General features: G+C 42.9%; 3 protein-coding genes and 5 non-coding genes across 8 annotated transcripts; 1 reads left to right on the plus strand and 7 right to left on the minus strand.

Annotated features, from left to right (window-relative positions):
- The first annotated feature begins 112 nt into the window (after positions 1-112).
- Positions 113-7,625, plus strand: LOC127321107 (uncharacterized protein At1g32220, chloroplastic). Its single transcript, XM_051350143.2, has 7 exons — positions 113-448; positions 600-693; positions 812-900; positions 1,460-1,515; positions 6,565-6,711; positions 6,956-7,081; positions 7,172-7,625. The coding sequence occupies exons 1-7, from the start codon at positions 291-293 to the stop codon at positions 7,450-7,452; spliced, it is 951 nt and encodes a 316-aa protein (XP_051206103.1). The 5' UTR covers positions 113-290; the 3' UTR covers positions 7,453-7,625.
- TRNAN-GUU (transfer RNA asparagine (anticodon GUU)) lies at positions 3,033-3,106 on the minus strand. The gene has a single exon. It is a non-coding gene; the product is annotated as a tRNA-Asn (tRNA).
- Positions 4,272-4,345, minus strand: TRNAN-GUU (transfer RNA asparagine (anticodon GUU)). The gene has a single exon. It is a non-coding gene; the product is annotated as a tRNA-Asn (tRNA).
- TRNAN-GUU (transfer RNA asparagine (anticodon GUU)) lies at positions 4,840-4,913 on the minus strand. Its single transcript has one exon. It is a non-coding gene; the product is annotated as a tRNA-Asn (tRNA).
- TRNAN-GUU (transfer RNA asparagine (anticodon GUU)) lies at positions 5,409-5,482 on the minus strand. Its single transcript has one exon. It is a non-coding gene; the product is annotated as a tRNA-Asn (tRNA).
- On the minus strand, positions 5,755-5,828 carry TRNAN-GUU (transfer RNA asparagine (anticodon GUU)). Its single transcript has one exon. It is a non-coding gene; the product is annotated as a tRNA-Asn (tRNA).
- Positions 7,598-8,196, minus strand: LOC127321108 (uncharacterized). Its single transcript, XM_051350144.2, has one exon. The coding sequence runs from the start codon at positions 8,175-8,177 to the stop codon at positions 7,878-7,880; it is 300 nt and encodes a 99-aa protein (XP_051206104.1). The 5' UTR covers positions 8,178-8,196; the 3' UTR covers positions 7,598-7,877.
- A 724-nt stretch (positions 8,197-8,920) lies between these two features.
- On the minus strand, positions 8,921-12,591 carry LOC127321106 (probable protein phosphatase 2C 39). The gene is made up of 6 exons (XM_051350142.2): positions 12,434-12,591; positions 12,178-12,314; positions 11,955-12,083; positions 9,777-11,075; positions 9,426-9,690; positions 8,921-9,297 (listed from the first exon to the last, which is right to left on the minus strand). The coding sequence occupies exons 4-6, from the start codon at positions 10,941-10,943 to the stop codon at positions 9,170-9,172; spliced, it is 1,560 nt and encodes a 519-aa protein (XP_051206102.1). The 5' UTR covers positions 10,944-11,075; positions 11,955-12,083; positions 12,178-12,314; positions 12,434-12,591; the 3' UTR covers positions 8,921-9,169.
- Positions 12,592-16,363: the final 3,772 nt, after the last annotated feature.

Genomic DNA, 16,363 nt, shown 5'->3' on the forward strand with positions numbered 1-16,363 from the left:
ACAGAAATATTTTGTGTAGTTTTTGTTTTTTTGCGAAACAATATTTTGTGAAGTTGTGGCTTCATGCGTTGAGGACCGGTGTTCATGTCGACAGCGGCCGTGTCACTAGCTCCTCGCGCCACAAGAAAACGAGCGAAGCGAGCCACCCCCAACCCACAGCCACAGGAAACGAAACAAGACAGCACACATTCCACACGGCCGTTCCCCCGCTGCCCCGCCGGCCGCCGTTCCCGTCGCCGACGCGGGAAAGAGTCAGAGGCGGAAGGAGAGACCCCGCCCCGGACCCGCCCATGTCCCCCTCGACACTTCTCGTCCGGCCGCTGGCGCCGGCGCCGGCGCCGGCGAGCCCGTCCAATCCGCCTCGCCGGTGCGCGCCCGCATCAGCGGCGGCAGCGCCAGCGACGCTCCGCACGTCTCCTGCAGCCTCCTCCGTGGCCCAGTTCTCCAGGTTTCTCTCCCCGTCTCTGTCCCTCTCGCTTGGTGTATGGTTTTTTCTTGATTGACCTTGAGCTATTACTGCAAGAAAATGCATGTAGCCCGCAGATTACGATGTCGTGCTAGCGTTTGCGGCTGTGACACGGTTTCTCTTGGCTACGCAGGCTGCGCACCAAGTGCAGGTTTGCCGCCCCCGGTGTCAGGGAAGACTACTCTTCTACGCCAATCGATGTCGTCGCCGACGTGAAAACAGAGAAGGCATGGATTTCAATTCAGCACTTGTTCCTCTGTATCACTCGCTCGGCAGCGCTGTCAGGCACTGCTTTTTTCTCTAGTAAGACCGGGTTTCCTGAAATAGTTCACAATGCTTTTGCAGATTGTAGTTTTGGGAGGAAGTGGATTTGTTGGTTCCTCCATATGCAAAGCTGCTGTGGCTAAAGGCATTGAGGTTGTGAGCCTGAGCAGGTACAGCTTTGACCTCATTGTCTGTATGAGCTTATGTATATACAGTGTGCATGTGAAGTCATGTACATTTTTCTGCTAGTTGTCATCATTCGTATTATTTGTCTTAAAAATATTTTAGTTTAGCTTTCCCATTTCTTCAATCAAGTGGTTGCTCTACTAGAGTGGATCAACCAACTCATCCTCACAATGTTAACTTTGTAAAGGTCTTGCAAGTTGCAAAGCCCCTCAAGTGATTTGTCCATGTACTGCATGTCATCAATCTAGCAAGTTCCTTTTCTAGAGACCAAATACAAGACTCACATGCATCTGAATCCTCCCAGCTCAGAGAAACCTTGGTTCTTCTGATTTGTGTCATGTAGTTAATTAAGGGAGTACAATTATAAGATTATTGAGGGGATGATTAGAAGCATTAAGGCATAAGGGGATTAGATGAGTTCAAAAAAATGACTGTGATCTGTCATCCATGGTGAACATGGCGATTACTCATGCATTATTTCTGAAAACCAATTCTCCATCCTGTCATCATTAGACATTCTGCTTCATTGTATGTTGATGGCAGGTCAGGAAGACCATCTTCCTCCGATCCCTGGGCTGATGAAGTTACTTGGCTAGCAGGTATGTTGAGTTACGCCATTAAGCATGCACGTCTATAACTCCAAGGAAATTTGCAATTGCATACAAGTAGCTAACACTGTAAATGCCTTCAAACTCAACTTACCACAAAATTGCATCTTCCTCTTCACTAAGATAAAGGGATTGGGAAATTTGTAAAAATCTCAAACCATTTTAGCATAAGCTCCTGATCAAGACCTTTCCTAAAGGTCTCCCCATCCCATATATCAACAATGTCGATATTATGTTCATTCATGATGACATATATCTCCCAGCACCGAATAGCTAAGCTAGAAGGGCTGAACTAAGGGTCCTCCCAAAATCTGACCTTTTCACCATTGCCTACTTTCCACTAGCGCCCCATTTTGGCAGCATTCTCAGCCTCATAACACAACTTCCCAAAAAGGGGAAATACCAGTTGCATAGCAAGAAATCAAGTTAGTGTTACTGGTCCGATACTTCTAGTCAATGATTTGCTTCCAAAGCTTATTGTCATTTAGTTGATATACTTTAATCCAGGAAGCCAGCAAACATGAGTTTATGTCAGCTAAATTGGGAATTCCTAAGGCCCCAAACTTTTTTTCTGAGACACCAAACCCCAACTAGCTAGATGGTATTTATGGTGTCCCTCATAGTCATCCATAGGCAATGTGCCATCTGAGAATTAATAAGAGAAACGGCCCACTTAGGAATTTAATTACACTCAGCAGGTAGGTGGGAATACTGGCTAGACAGCTTTGAATAAGGACAAGTTTGAGACGGCAGTTTCCCTCTCCAGCCAGCAAGTCTCTTAATCATTTTTATCAATAATTGGTTGCAAATCTTTTTTTTTTCTAAGCTTGCTATAATGCAAGGAACCCCAGGATATTTCAAAGGGAATTTCCCTAATCTACAACTCAAAGATTGAGCGTCACCAGTATCAATATTAATTGGAACCATATATCACTCACAAATATTAATTTTCATACCAGAGATTTGTTCAATTAAGAAAAGAATCCATTTAAGATTCATAACAGAAGATATATCGGATGTTGATGGTCCCAGTAGGATGTACCAAACCTCTAATGTGCAGTTTGATCTAGAAAAATCAAATCCTGACAAACCAAACCTAATCTATTAGTGCACACTTAAAGAGAAATTTAAAATTGCAATTAGTAAGAGCAATAGGACTGAACTTCTGAATAATTACAGCATTCCAGTTATTGAAGCACTGAACATGCTTAGCAGGTCATCTACTCATGTTGATAAATAACCGCAGCGACCATCTTTTTGATAACTGATCACAACGCATGGCACCAATCCAAAATAATCGTCAAAATGATTAGAAAAACTTTCCGGGGCAAATGAGAGAACTTACATAGGAAAATAATAATACAAATTCTGATTTGCTGGCGTGTGTAGCTTGGAGGACTTGCGTGGTAGTGTGTTCATTCACATTTTACACGGGTAAAAGATTAGTTCATACTTTGTGGTCTGACAAGAGGGACTTGATTGGCCGAAAAAAGATAAATAAATTATTCCGCTAGAAGGAGGGCTTGAACCTCCGACCTTGTGGTTAACAGCCACACGCTCTAGCCAACTGAGCTATTCCAGCTTTGATGAAAGTTATCGTAATCTACAACTGAAATATTGAGCATTACCAGAATCAATATTAATTGGAACTATATCACACCCATAAAAATTAATTCTCATATCAGAGATTTGTTCGATTAAGAAAAGAATCCATTTAAGATGTTGATGGTCCCAGTAGGATGTACCAACCTGTAATATGCAGTTTGATCTAGAGAAATCAACTCCTCACAAACCAAACCTAATCTATTAGTGCACACTTCGAGAAAAAAATTAAACTGCAATTAGTAAGAGCAATAGGACTGAACTTCTGAATAGTTACAGCATTCCAGTCATTGAAGTACTGAACATGCTTAGCAGGTCATCTACTCATCTTTGACTGAATCCCAAAACTGTTTATAAATAACTGCAGCGACCGCCCATATCTTTTTGATAACTGATCACAACGCATGGTGCCAATCCAAAATAATCGTGAAAATGATTAAAAATAAACTTCCGGGGGAAAATGAGAGAACTTACATATGAAAAATAATAATACGAATTCTGATATGCTGGCGTGTGTAACTCAAGTTTGGAGGGTGTTTGTTCACATTTTACCCGGGGTCATAGATTAGTTCAGACTTTGTGGTCTGGCAATAGGGACCTGACTGACTGAGATAAAGGTAAATAAATAATTATGCTAGAAGGAGGAAAACTTCTGGGGCAAATGAGAGAACTTACATATGAAAATAATAATACGAATTCTGATATGCTGGCATGTGCGACTCAATTTTGGAGGACTTGCGTGCAGTGTGTTCGTTCACATTTTACACGGGTTCACAGATTAGTTCAGACTTTGTGGTCTGTCAAGAGGAACCTGATTGGCTAAGAAAAAGGTATATAAATAATTATGCTAGAAGGAGGAAAACTTCCGGGGGCAAATGAGAGAACTTACATATGAAAATAATAATACTTGCCACTAGTATGATGTACCTAGAACTAAAATATGTCTAGATACATCTATATTAATGGCAACTAATATGAATCGGAGGGAGTACAAATTCTGATATGGTGGCATGTCTAACTCAATTTTGGAGGACTTGCGGGTAGTGTGTTTGTTCACATTTTTACACGGGGTAAAATATTAGTTCAGACTTTGTGGTCTGACAAGAGGGACCTGATTGGCTGAGAAAAAGATAAATGTATAATTACGCTAGAAGGAGGGCTTGAACCTCCGACCTTGTGGTTAACAGCCACACGCTCTAGCCAACTGAGCTATTCCAGCTTTGATGTTCTGTCAAGAGGAACCTGCTTGGCTAATATAAAGGTATATAAATAATTACGCTAGAAGGAGGAAAACTTCCGGGGGCAAATGAGAGAAATTATACACATGAAAACAATAATACAAATTCTGATATGGTGGCATGTCTAACTCAATTTTGGAGGACTTGTGGGTAGTGTGTCCGTTCACATTTTACAAGGGTAAAAGATTAGTTCAGACTTTGTGGTCTGACAAGAGGGACCTGATTGGCCGAGAAAAATATAAATAAATAATTACGCTAGATACATCTATATTAATCTAGATACATCTATATTAATGGCAACTAATATGAATCGGAGGGAGTACAAATTCTGATATGGTGGCATGTCTAACTCAATTTTGGAGGACTTGCGGGTAGTGTGTTTGTTCACATTTTTACACGGGTAAAATATTAGTTCAGACTTTGTGGTCTGACAAGAGGGACCTGATTGGCTGAGAAAAAGATAAATGTATAATTACGCTAGAAGGAGGGCTTGAACCTCCGACCTTGTGGTTAACAGCCACACGCTCTAGCCAACTGAGCTATTCCAGCTTTGATGTTCTGTCAAGAGGAACCTGCTTGGCTAATATAAAGGTATATAAATAATTACGCTAGAAGGAGGAAAACTTCCGGGGGCAAATGAGAGAAATTATACACATGAAAACAATAATACAAATTCTGATATGGTGGCATGTCTAACTCAATTTTGGAGGACTTGTGGGTAGTGTGTCCGTTCACATTTTACAAGGGTAAAAGATTAGTTCAGACTTTGTGGTCTGACAAGAGGGACCTGATTGGCCGAGAAAAATATAAATAAATAATTACGCTAGATACATCTATATTAATCTAGATACATCTATATTAATGGCAACTAATATGAATCGGAGGGAGTACAAATTCTGATATGGTGGCATGTCTAACTCAATTTTGGAGGACTTGCGGGTAGTGTGTTTGTTCACATTTTTACACGGGGTAAAATATTAGTTCAGACTTTGTGGTCTGACAAGAGGGACCTGATTGGCTGAGAAAAAGATAAATGTATAATTACGCTAGAAGGAGGGCTTGAACCTCCGACCTTGTGGTTAACAGCCACACGCTCTAGCCAACTGAGCTATTCCAGCTTTGATGTTCTGTCAAGAGGAACCTGCTTGGCTAATATAAAGGTATATAAATAATTACGCTAGAAGGAGGAAAACTTCCGGGGGCAAATGAGAGAAATTATACACATGAAAACAATAATACAAATTCTGATATGGTGGCATGTCTAACTCAATTTTGGAGGACTTGTGGGTAGTGTGTCCGTTCACATTTTACAAGGGTAAAAGATTAGTTCAGACTTTGTGGTCTGACAAGAGGGACCTGATTGGCCGAGAAAAATATAAATAAATAATTACGCTAGAAGGAGGGCTTGAACCTCCGACCTTGTGGTTAACAGCCACACGCTCTAGCCAACTGAGCTATTCCAGCTTTGATGACAATTATGCAATAAATTAATAAATCGATAGTATCTGTTAAAAATGGAAACCCATTTGACAGAGTATTAAAAGATTCAAAAGTTTGTCACACTGTATCACATTACAAGATTTAGAATGATTGCATATGTTTCTGGTTTTAAGTTCTTAGTTTCTTTTATCTATGATCGCATTCTTCACAAATTTTGCACTGAACCTAAGTTAACGAATTCAAATTGAAGTGATTGCCGCTACCTGCTTCCACCAGCTTTTTCTCAGGTTGAATGAATTGTTGAAGCACAGCAGTTTTAAAATGTGAATATTCCAGATTTCTGACACTAACAATGTGCATACATGTTCGAGATATAACATTATGTACGTGTGTTGTAAGACTTCAGTTTACGTTATATTCAGTAAGAAACTCCAGCACCTGGAGCCTATGTACATGCACTATATTTTTCTATGAAGTTGGTCAAACTTTAAAAAGTATGACTTAGGACAAAACATAGAAGTACACTTATTTGTGGACGGAGGGAGTATGTACTTAAGACCATTCTTTATTTTTTAATTGCTCCCCTGGCTCGTTACAAATGAGTTTTCTTGAAAAGTATTGCTTTAACATTACACCTCCTTCACCATCTTTTACTTGTCACGGAACGACATGTTTATATTGGATTTCCAAGAGTATCTGGTATACATATTTGTTTCTTTCGGTACTCTCATATTCAAATAAGCATCTTACTGTTATGCAGGAGATGTTTTCTATGCAAGATGGGAGGACGTGTTAGTAGGTGCTACTGCTGTTGTGTCTACCCTTGGAGGATTTGGTAACGAAGAACAGATGAAAAGGATAAATGGTGAAGCAAATGCTATTGCAGTAGATGCCGCAAAAGAATTTGGTGAGTACTCTATGCTATAGGAAAAACCAACTTTTAAAATTAACAATGCATCTGGTGGAACACCAAATTTTAAGTTATATTTTGTCCAGGAACTTGCTATTCTTGTTAAACCTTTGACGACTTTAAATGGCTGAGACTTACTCTTTCTGAAACCAAGTTGCTCACTTTAGCTTACTCTTCCCATTTTTTGGTTTGGAAAATAGAATGGGCACAACATAAACAGCTTTGCTATTTTCTTCTGCAGGGATTCCGAAATTCATTTTGATCTCTGTTCATGATTACAACCTTCCATCGTTTCTTCTTACCTCGGGCTATTTCACTGGCAAGAGAAAGGCTGAATCTGAAGTCCTCTCCAAATACCCTTCCACGGGTGAGAAATAGTGCTCGGTATCATTTAAACCCAGCTGTTCTTTGTTCCCTGTATTCTTGCCACGTGTCCAATCTACCTTTTCTCTTTCAGGTGTTGTATTGAGGCCAGGCTTTATTTACGGTAAAAGGAAAGTAGACGGCTTTGAGATACCGCTCGACTTGGTAGGGCAACCGTTAGAGAAGCTGCTTTCCTCCGTCGAAAATTTCACCAGACCATTGAGCGCATTGCCTGGTTCGGACCTGGTTCTCGCACCCCCCGTGAGCGTGGACGATGTTGCCTATGCGGTGATCAACGCTGTCATAGACGACAACTTCTTCGGTGTGTTTACAATCGAGCAAATCAAGGAAGCTGCGGCCAATGTCAGAGTGTAAGGTTTTCCATACCTAGCTGGAAATAGCTTATGAAGTTATGAGGGATGTTCCTGTTCTTTCAAACCTTCTGTGATACTAGTGGATAGCTTAAGGCTGAACTCAATACTACAATGCAGTGTTTAGAGAGTTTAAATGCACTAACAAGTTCCACTGAAAAGCTGTCGTTGTTCTTAGCTGGCACCACTCATACTTTACATCGTTAAAATTACATGGCATGCTACATCAAGTACAGTAGATAAAACATCACTAGCACATGCAAACAGCTACAGCTTGTTCTCGTCAACAGGCAACAGCAGTCAACCAGGTGCCTCAACCAGCAAACTACGGCCATGCTTTTGCAAGTATGATCAACTTGAGCGAAGACATGTCAGGTACACAAAAATAGGTTTCAACAAAGGACTGAATCTTCACCGCCCAAATCTCACCTAGTACGGCTTGAGGCAATCGAAGAGGCGGCGGTGACCAGAAGAAACTGCTTCCTCCGATGGGCTTGCTGCGGGTGCTGGGGACCTGACGGTGGACGGCGACATGCCGGTGGGCGTCGTGCACAGGCTCGGCGCTCTGGGGCTCTCCTCCCGGCATGCCGACGCCGGCCGAGAAGAAGCGCCAGGGTTGCCCGACGCTGGTCCCAGCTGCAGCACCTGCATCTGAACCTTCTTCCTCCTCTGCTCTCGCCTCACCTCGTTGCGCTTCTTCACGTAGTCCTCGTGGATGAACACGTCCATCGTCTCCTCTCCCCCGAAGACTCGTCACATGCTATGCTATACTACTAAGAGAAACGGCACTGCACTAAGACTACTATGATCGCCAACACATATGCAGAGGATTGGGAAAGTTATACTGTGACGGTGTCAAGCCCGTCGCTTTCGCCTAATTTTAACAATCTTTACAGGGCACATCATGCAGCTGGCATTGGTCTATGCCAAGTGTGAAGTCCACAACGCCGGTACAAAATAAATCCTTGGCGCAATGACGTGCCAAAGATGTCCAAACTAGGCTCCAGGCAATAAGCACGCAACTGCAAAGGCTCTCTGCTTACGGGGAAAGCAATAATCATGCAGAGCTATCACTGCTGCGGCAATTGCTTGTCAGTTCTTGTGAATGGCGGCTTAACCAGGACGTTGCTATCAGGATTGATACCTCAAATGACAAAAAATGAAACTCAGGAATTCGTGGCGTGCGTTGGCAGATGGACAGGACAACCGGTGTGCTCTAGGTTCAAGCGACGCCGCGACATGGAATTGTGGACCAGAAAGCACCAAAATACTGGAGATATGGAAAATTTGATAGGTTTGATGTGACCAGGACCCATCACCCACCACATAATATCTTCTTGAGCTCACTCACTAAGCAAATTTATCAAACTCAACCAGGGGACCAGCACACTAGGCTGGCATTTTTCATGGGTTCTCTCCAGGTTTCCATGTGATCTTCAGATCAGTAAAATAGAACGACAGCACATGCTAGGTAATGTGAACTGAAGGGTATCCCCGTTCTGCTCATTAAATCACAATACCGAAAAAGGCGCCAAATTATTTTTAGCCGCGTACAAAATTAAGCCAAACAGGTCTCGGTGAGTGAACCTTTTGACTTGAAGTATATACACACATTATTATGTTTATTATTCACTATCACACCAGAACCCTCAGAAAGGTTCAAATCCTAACACCCACAAAATTTTACCAGCTCATAGCTTCTTCTTGACATCTGCAGTCTTTCATATTGAAGTCGATGCGCTCACCGTCCTTCGCGCGTTTCCAAGGATTATAACGACGACTGTCACATCATCGTGGTACTTTCTCCTGCTCCCCACAGGTATCCTCATCAACTGTTCAGCCGTTAAAGCTGCAAGGCATAGGAAGAAAGTAGTGAAGAGTTGGTGTTAGTCCGCCTTAAAGCTAGCATGTGTCTTACTTTTAGCGGCTAACTATTTGCATATAAAAAATTAAATTTAATACATTTTGGGGGTATACCTGCTTGCTTGGCAGCTTTATGTACAACTTGCTCAATGAGATACTTTGCAGGATCACCAAATGGACTATCATGAATAAATTGATAAACCAACTGAACAACTTCATCATTACTGAAGAAATCAAATAAGCCATCGCTACCAAGCACAACAAACAAATCATCCTCCGTAACTTTGTGACTCAGTGTGTGTGGATTTGTATATACGTAAGGTGGACTGCACAAATTACGAACTCGGAGAATTCCCATGAGTGCATCATTGAACTTTTTCTGCAAATTTGGATTAAAGCATTGGTATTAGATAAATCATGAGAATGGCTTGAATTTTCTTCACATGCTAATGTATAATATGTTACCTGCTTTAGATAGCCAACTCCAAAAGCACGAGTAACCTTCAACTTCCCTTTTACTTTGTCACCCGTCACAACTTTAGACTCATTAGGATGGTCAGCTAAGAGTTTTTGGTATTCCGACGGGTTTTCAAGTGAGTGGATCTCTGTCAATTGAATAGCTTTCACTGTATCCATCTTTGCATATGGCATGGAAGCAAGGACGGCTCTACTATCCCCAAGATTTAGAATGCACAAATCTGTTCCCTGAAGAAGCACAACCAGAACACAAGACCCAACTGAAACTAAATCTGGTCTATCATCCATATCATGTTCAACCATGGATAAGAAATCATTCTCAGCTTGCTCAACAGCAGAAGTGAGGCAATTTAGCACACCTGCTCGAAAACTTTCAGAAAGTTTTACATCTTCATTTTCTGCAATTCTCATGGCCAACGTTAACTCACTTTTAACACCATTAAGGGAGTCTTCCAGTGAGTTATATATGCCATATTGTTGCTTGATACGGCACTCTAACAAGTACAGGTAATATACTATGTTATCATATAGAGTTACTGCCAGAAAATCAGCTGCATCTCGTCCATTAAATCCATCATATATTCCACAAATCAACCATCCATTTTTCTCGGAGCAAACAGCTTGGACTCTATCCTCTCCAGCAGCTCCACCAGCCATTTTAACCTCGGTACCAGTCAGAAAATTGGATGATACAATTGTTGGAGCGCTGGACCTCCAAATATTTTTGCTGATCTCAAATATGGGGCTATCAATTGATGAAGGGCTGCCTTGTGAGGTGGATAGTAAGTCCAATCTTGACATAGATGGAGAAGAAACAATTTTTCTGAAAGAATTTGGAGAATCTAGTTCTGGTAAAATTTCTTCCCCAATAAGACCATTGCAAATATTTGTATTGGCCAGTGTGAAATTTGCACTAATTGCAGCACCAGATAAACAAGTAAATGAGCCATTTCGTGACTTCATCAGGTCATTAGTTTCAAACCTCATCTGGTGAGACGTTTCATGCTCATCATTTTCAAGAGGAAAGCTCTGATAAGAATTGCAATGATATCCAAAGCTGACGCTGAGACTACTGCAACTCCTGACAAGTGTCTCTTCGTCCTCAGAGCTGATGCTGTGATCATTATTGTCCTCAAAAAACATCCCAGTCACCATCTTTATATAGAAAGTATGACACCAACAATAGTGTAATATTGCTGACAAACTTTGCTTTTGAGGTTCTGATGCTACTCAGATGCCATGCCAAATACAGCTGCTTTTGTACTTAAATGGAAATGCAAACCAAACCTGCAATGTTAAGCTAAAATATCAGCTAAATACAATGCAAGAGAATTGTAGGTAGCATAAACATGATAAAAATGTGTCTTCTCTTGGTTACCACAGTTTCTTGTTGGTTTTCATGTCAACCCTACCCCAAATTGCTTGGAACAGTTGTTTCAGCAATTGTAAAAATAGTTTTTTATTTTACTACATACCAGCATGCTCTCCAACAGTGTGAGGATTATGTTTTTTTATATATTGAAGGAAGTGATGTATTCATGGTGCTGATATCATGGTTTTTGTAGTTGATCAGTAATTCAGTTTCCTATAGCTTTACCAGTAAGTTTGTCTGAACTTCCATCAAAATTTAAGTGGGGAAGGTCGAAAAAATATTCACCATTACATGTTGTGAATCAATTGGAAAACACCAGTTTGACATATGCAATATTACTAGTCTTTTCCAGTCTCATGAATATTTATTATGACTACAAACAACCTCCATCAGAGCTGAATTATACAGGTTGTACCTTCTTACCAAAAATACAGGGCGTGATTTAATAGTATCCAAGAATAGTACTTCCTCCGTCCATAAAAGGATGTCTCAATTTTGTCAAAATTTGGATGTATCTATATACTAAATCGGGTCTAGATACATCCAAATTTAGTAAAATTTGAGACATCCTTTTATGGACGGAGGAGTATTTTATTTTGAAGCTACCACACACGATAGGACACATGTGGAAAGGTTCTTGAGAACTGAAAATACCACATCTAATACGTCACAGAGTTTAGCAAGATCTATCTTTAATTTTTTTTTAACGGTCTTGCCAAATCAATCAAGGACTCTGCAGAGAAGGAGCATATACAGATAACAATCTCACAAGGCAAATGGGAAGAGAAGATAACCTGAAGTGAGAAGGGGTTATTTCTGTTTAAGCAGCGATCCCGCATGCGACACGGCTGGACAGGTTTATGAGCTTCACCACAGCGGCTATGACCGGTGTTTCCACAAGAGCTAACCTTCTTGAAGTTCACCTGTGCAGTACAACAACAACGACAGCAGAAGACGACTCCATGAGAAGAAGGAAGAATGGAACCGACCAAAGCTAACAGCAGGGAGAGTACGCACAGATGCATCCATAAGTTCAGAGAGATGGGAATCGAGGCAGGTGATGCAGCCCCTTCTCTCCCCTCATCCCTGAACCCAATCCAATCTGCGTATAGAAACCCAAATTTTGCTCCAAGAAATCCCCGTTCCTGAAGGGCCTATAGCACACACGCATGAATCAAGAACCAATAAGTTCAGGGCAAGACAACAAAAGCAGGCGAGCTTCCATATACACATGTATATACAGAAGGCATGCCAGAGATGATGATTCGTTCACCTTTCAATTAAGGATGAACAAGCTGAGGCGGAGGAGTGATGAGCAGGAGCGCTAGGAGGCTATGAGGAGACGGGTGTGGTGAGGGCGTGTGGAGGATGGGGAAAATTGGTAGGAAGGTGTGTGGGCTAGCCGGAGAATATAATGGGGGTGGGAGGACGAGGAGGAGGGAGGGAGAGGGAAGCAACGAGTTCACTAATTCTTTATTTTTTCTTCTTTCTCGGATCTGGCTGTTTCGACAGTATTGGATATACTAAAATCTAACCAATCTAACCGCGTCCTCTCCTCCTCGCGTCGCAGTCTTGTTTATTGTTTTTTTTTCACTTTTACCCTTTTGAAGCCTTTTATTTTCTTCGGCTTTTGCGATCTTTCTTTGGCTATTTCTAGTCACATGAAATCTTTCTCGTATGAGCGGCATCTAATTTCGTGCCCTACAACTGTGATGGAGCTCGGAGAAAATACGAAACCAAATCATATTTGGATTTTAAAACATTAATCAATACAATACTTAAGATGTTTATTTTGCTGAAAATATTATCGCATGAATTAAGAAATTCTTCATGAGCGGTAGGATACCCTGCAAGGGATACATTGATACAATCATTTTTTAATCCCAAAGAATGGATTTTGTACACACGTGAATGGGTGTGGGTGTGTTCAGGACCGTCGATTTTTTCCTCGAGATTCCCGCTCGCTAGATGAAAAAGTAGCTCTCTCCCTTCTCCTTTTATGCGAATCTTAAAGCAAAACGAACGATGATGAAAACATCCACACCCATAGATGTAAGTACAAAACGTATTTCTAAAAATCATGTTTGCTTGCGTGACTTTCGGTCTATTAGCCCGTTAAAAGGGCAGTGATCCGAGGAGGGCAAATAAGTACTACTCAATTTTTATTCTTTTTCAATCAACAAAGTAAATTGAGCAACTTGAATACAAGGTGATGCAACAAGATACAAACAAAAACAAGAAAACAACATGTAAAGAAGGAAGCGATACAACCAGGCCGAATGGAGACGAGCAGCGTGAGATGTTTCATATAGTTCCTTCCCAAGTGAAGTCTGAGAGGTGTGGTGCCACGAGGGCCACCAGCTACCACAAAGGCATCACCATCTTCCCCGGTGAGCACACCACCAAGGTGTGCCCATTTCTCCACTAAGAAAGGTAGGTCGAGGCGGCTAACCTTCACACAAGGTTGGGGCAAGACCCTACATACAACTTGGAGGCTCCCAACATCATCTAGAGCTAGTATAACACCAAATTAGCCTCTAGATGCATCTCAACAAGCACCTCCACAAAAGGATATTTAGGGTTCCAAGATCCACACAGGAAAAGTTGGGGGGATCCAAAATTTCTTGGGTAGATAGGTAGATCGGGCCCTCCTCCGCCGAATCCCCAAGTATTGGGTGGTTTTGTTGGTTAGGGAGATCCACGGCTTTGAAGCTCGGCAACAATGGAGGAGAGAGAGAGTTTCAACATATATCTTGGGCTAGGGAAGAAGAGCCCTATTTATAGGGTTGTGACCCCTATTTGGATATCCTCCGGCTCGGATGATCCGGCCCCAGTGTTGTTCTTGCCACCTTTTGGGCAACTTCTGGGGCACCCTGGTGGGGGGGGGGGGGGGATGGACAGGGCCTTGTGAGGTCGGACTATCCGCCCCCCTTATTGGGAGCAGTCTTCTTCTCTTTGCCTTCTCTCTTTCTTTCTCCTCATCCAAATCTGCAAACACACACACACCAAACTCAAAACACCTAGCACCTAGGTACTAACAAAGACTAAAACCACGATGATGGTCTTGTATTTTTGGTGGGTTAACAATAGTCTTCTCCTTTATTTATATCCCTGCACACTTGAGCACACGGTAAAATTCATTCGCGTATTGTCAACAAACACACAAAACACAAGGAGTATGAATATGCTCTTTCAATCTCCCCATTTTTGGTGTTTGATGACAACACATGAATTTGCAATTCACAAAAGATATTATGATAGAAACATCAAGGTTTGCAAAATAGGGATTTATCTTATAATACTTAAGTCATGATCATGCAAAATAAGATGCATAAAAAGAATAAACATCACATGCAATTTAATATGTGATATGGTATAGCCTTCTTCTTGCGCCTTTGGTCTCCATATCCAACACCGGGGTGATCTCCATCATTATGGAGACATTTCCATGGTTGTCTCCACCGCAAATAGAAATTAATACTATAGTGTCGGGGGGATGACCCCCGGTAGGTCAAGACTATGGCAAATATGTCATGATAGAGTATTTATAAACCGGATTAAAGGATAATCCGGATTATGAAGGCCGGGTTTAACAATGCTGGATGATACAATCCGGTATACCAGGAGGGGTATGCCGGAGTAAGGGCAACCAGCGAGATCTAAGCCGGAGGCACGCTCAAGAGTTAAAATCTAAAGATAAAAGAACAAGAGTCCGGTTTATACCGGTTAAGCTACCGGGGATCCAGCATAGTTTCAAATGTAGCATGTCGGCACCCTAGTCCAAGATACCCTCAAGGACCAAAGGACAAGATGAGCAAAGCAGTTCAGCTTTAATCGAAGCCCTGAGGTCAAAGAAGAAGATGACGTAAAAGATACTGAGGGAGGTCATCAGCCCATCGATTAAAGAAGGGAGTGTCACCCTGGAGCCAAAGAAGCTTTATAAAGCAGCTTAGATCAGCAAAGATACCCCTAGGATTCCTTCCCTTGTAAGCCTCCTCTCCCCTATATAAGGAGAGGAGGGGTTCCCCTGTGCGAGAGGATCGAGTCTTGGGCAGTTACAGTAGGAGATAGGCTAGTTGTCGTACATCTTCAACCTCTGGCCAGAGGCCAAGTTCTGTAGCTTCCTGTTGATCTCGTGAATTCATACATCCCGTGGGCTAGTCCCTTGAGTTCTGCTGCATTCTCTCTCAACCTTCCCCTCCTCCGGATCCCCTTGCACATCCGGCCCCTAACTTAATCCATCCTATGGCATCTGTTTGTTCACCACGACGACAGTTGGCGCCCACCATGGGGCCAGCAGCTGCGCTTGCTGGCGTTCATATCCGGATGGGTTTCCTCACCGCCTCCGGCGAGCGTGTGGTGTCTGGCCTCGTGCAGCGCCTCGGCTCGCTGGATTTCGTCAACGACAATGTCGGCTGCTTCGCCAACGGCAGCCGCTTCCCCATGAACGGCCGTATAATCCACTTCGGCTCGCACCATGTCTACCTTGGCACCGTGTCGGAGCCCCGGTACCGATCGATGGTGTTGGCGGGGCTGGATCCACCAAGATCTGCAGCTGCTCGCGGGTCGCGCACCGACCGCACCGCCGGCAGCATCGAGGTGATGATGGATGACGCAGCAGGTGCTGGCAAAGGAGCCGCATGAGTAGATGTCGGGACCGCCAAGTCCAGACGCCAGGCAAAACCCCCGACGGAGCGGGACGGGTACATCGCCAGCACCTCCAACATGCCATCGATGGCAACCCTGCTCCAAGCTGCCATGAACGTGCTGGCCACGCCCATCACACCCAATGCCGATGTCGCGGCCACGCAAGCCGAGCTGGAGGCGCAGCGGCAGACGCTGCTTACCGGCGCTGCAGACATCGCATGAGCCCAGCAGGATCTCAACCTAACCCTCCGTGAGTACAATGTTGCACATGGCTTTGCTTCAGTTAGCGCAAACCCTGCTAGAGTAGCTGGAAACCGGCTTAGAGGTCGCAACTTAGACAAAGATTTGCGCCGCGAAGTTCTTTCCGGTAAAACTATGTCGGTATCGCTTGGGCCGGCAGAGAAACCAAAGTATAGTAGTCCGGATAAAACTCTGAAAGCTTCTAGAGCTGCTATATGGATGCATGTGATTCGTTGTCAGGCCCGAGTAAAAGAGTTGCTTGATGCGGTCTCAGCTCAAAACGCGGAAGCTGCCCGCAGCAAAAAAGTTGCTGGCA

This window comes from Lolium perenne, chromosome 2, assembly GCF_019359855.2.
Source record: "Lolium perenne isolate Kyuss_39 chromosome 2, Kyuss_2.0, whole genome shotgun sequence".
In the NCBI taxonomy this organism is placed as follows: Eukaryota; Viridiplantae; Streptophyta; class Magnoliopsida; order Poales; family Poaceae; genus Lolium; species Lolium perenne.

Coding starts and splice junctions, on each gene's coding strand:
- LOC127321108 (XM_051350144.2), bottom strand. CDS start 8,177: ATGGACGTGTTCATCCACGAGGACTACGTGAAGAAGCGCAACGAGGTG.
- LOC127321107 (XM_051350143.2), top strand. CDS start 291: ATGTCCCCCTCGACACTTCTCGTCCGGCCGCTGGCGCCGGCGCCGGCG. Junction 6,712..6,955: donor AGATGCCGCAAAAGAATTTG/GTGAGTACTCTA, acceptor TTTCTTCTGCAG/GGATTCCGAAATTCATTTTG. Junction 7,082..7,171: donor CTCCAAATACCCTTCCACGG/GTGAGAAATAGT, acceptor TTTCTCTTTCAG/GTGTTGTATTGAGGCCAGGC.
- LOC127321106 (XM_051350142.2), bottom strand. CDS start 10,943: ATGGTGACTGGGATGTTTTTTGAGGACAATAATGATCACAGCATCAGC. Junction 9,691..9,776: donor GAGTTGGCTATCTAAAGCAG/GTAACATATTAT, acceptor CCAAATTTGCAG/AAAAAGTTCAATGATGCACT. Junction 9,298..9,425: donor TAAAGCTGCCAAGCAAGCAG/GTATACCCCCAA, acceptor TATGCCTTGCAG/CTTTAACGGCTGAACAGTTG.